This window comes from Echinops telfairi, unplaced genomic scaffold (assembly GCF_000313985.2).
Source record: "Echinops telfairi isolate 266 unplaced genomic scaffold, ASM31398v2 ScPeMD7_7475;HRSCAF=8513, whole genome shotgun sequence".
NCBI lineage: Eukaryota > Metazoa > Chordata > Mammalia > Afrosoricida > Tenrecidae > Echinops > Echinops telfairi.
Genome location: NW_022111379.1, coordinates 15,009,341 through 15,011,360, shown reverse-complemented (window position 1 = coordinate 15,011,360; position 2,020 = coordinate 15,009,341). Strand labels below are relative to the sequence as shown.

Genomic DNA, 2,020 nt, shown 5'->3' with positions numbered 1-2,020 from the left:
ACTGGACTTGAGGTTCCACAGTAGCAGGAGCCATGCTTTTGTAACCTTTAGTGCCTGAGTAGTTGCCAACAGGTGTGGAGCACCAGAAATGGTTGATGAATTAAACAGGATGGAACTTTCTCCATACCAGGAGGGTAGGAGGAAGTGGGGAGAGGAGGGGAGAAGAAACTGTGGGGGAAGGACAGTGGTCGGTGTAACATATGAAAATATTAATTTATAGTTTATCAAGGGGGACAAGGGTGGGAAGGGGGAGGGAGGGTAAATAGAGGAGTTGATACTAAGGGCTCAAAAAGAAAGTACATGTTTACAAAATAATGATGGCAACACATGTATAAATATGCTGGATACAGTTGATGTATGGATTGTTCTAAGAGCTGTGAGAGTCCCCACTAAAATGATCTTAAAATTTTAAAAAAGAATTTCCCTCCCTACCCTGCCTGCATGAAAACCATCTCTCTTCTGACCAGAGTGCTCACAAACTACTTGAGGCTGCAGGACTCTGCCCTCCCTGGGAGTTGTTTTTCTACAAAGGAAGCAGAGTTTAAAAGGATGGAATGGGATGGGTGGAGGAAGGGGAGGAACGGGCACTTAAAAACACTTTGAGGATCATTTATTTTTAACATCAATCTATAGACGATCGTCTCCCTGACCTCAGATGCTTCTATCTTCTGTCAGAGGGGTTCGAACTCACAGTAACGTAAATACATCGGAATGAGGCAGTGCCTGATCCTGGGTCATCCTCATAATCAGTGTGTTTGAACCCACTGCGGAGTCACTGTGCCAATCTATCTAGTTTCCCTGACCCTCTACGATGTCCTTCTCCAGGGACTGGTCTCTCCTGTCCAAAGTACGTATGACGAACTCCGGCTCTCCACCGCTACGGAGCATACTTCCAGTGAGATTCCAGGCTATGCGACATTCAGGTCCGACTCCTAGGTGGGGCGCATCTGAGCCTCCAAGCCTTTCCGTGACCTTCAAGGTGTCTGCACACCATGAATCAGGACAAGTTTGACTAAGGGAGCGGCTCCCCTCATTCCTCGAAGTTTCAAAGTCCAAATATTTTCCCGCTGAGTCGAGATTTTATAAGAGGGGAAGGGAAGTAGAAAAGCAAACGCTCCCTAGTCTCCCTCCCTGCAGGTCCCAAACCCCAAGCCAGAAAGAACAGCCGCAGATTCCGAGTGTGCGCAGAGCAACCCTGCCCGCGGCGAAATCCATTGTCAAGATCAGCGTGCTTTGGCCAAAGCGAAAGGGAAATCATTGGCCCAAAGAACATCCTGTGATCTTAGAGCTAAAAAGGACCCGGAGCCGGGGAAACGGGATGACGTCAGCGCGCAGGGCGCGGCGCGGCTCTCTCCTGCCACCCAGAGGGCAGCGCCCGCAATGGCACCCAGTGGCACCCCGGGGCCGCTGGAAGGGAAGTGGCGGAAAAGACCCGGGCTGGGGGCTGACCTGGTGGGCTCCGGGCCGTGGGACACGGTGGCCGTGTCCTGTTGGCCGCCTCCTGAGATCAGTCCTTCGGTAAAAGGACTCGGGCAGCCGTGCGCTCTCGCTGGGGAGGAAAACAGCACGCGACACACCCGGCGGGGCCCTAATACGAAGTCTGTGGCGAGCAGCAGTGGCGTGGATAGGCCGGCAACAAAGGGCCAGGCCATCTCTATTCTGCTCCGGGCTTCAGGGTGACTCAAGGGCGTCGGAGGCCTCATTTACTTTCCCATCAGGCTAATGCCAAAGGGAGGCTACCCGCGCTCCGCGTTACACAACGCGACGGGCATGCAGGGAGATGCCCCAGAAATGTGCCCAGGAGGTAGGAGAAGGTGAGCTGGGCCTCCTTACTCTGCCCCCTGGTAGCTAATCCACCAGAGGAAAATTCGGAGTTGATTTTGAAGTGGTTCCAAACAACACTCCCCTTCGTTTAGTTGGTTTCTCCAACAATGGTATTGGCCTGTGATTCACATACCGGACAATTCAACAGTTCAGTCGCTTCAAGAATCACACCACAATCCGTTTCAGGACATTTGTC

The 2,020-nt window shown here is 52.2% G+C and overlaps 1 protein-coding gene across 1 annotated transcript in view; it reads left to right on the top strand.

Annotated features, from left to right (window-relative positions):
* The first annotated feature begins 853 nt into the window (after positions 1-853).
* LRPPRC (leucine rich pentatricopeptide repeat containing) overlaps positions 854-2,020 on the top strand; it is a 188,743-nt gene continuing 187,576 nt past the window's right edge. The window contains 2 exon segments of the mRNA XM_045285679.1: positions 854-895; positions 1,138-1,676. Of these exon segments, the coding sequence (XP_045141614.1) occupies positions 854-895; positions 1,138-1,676 (581 nt within the window).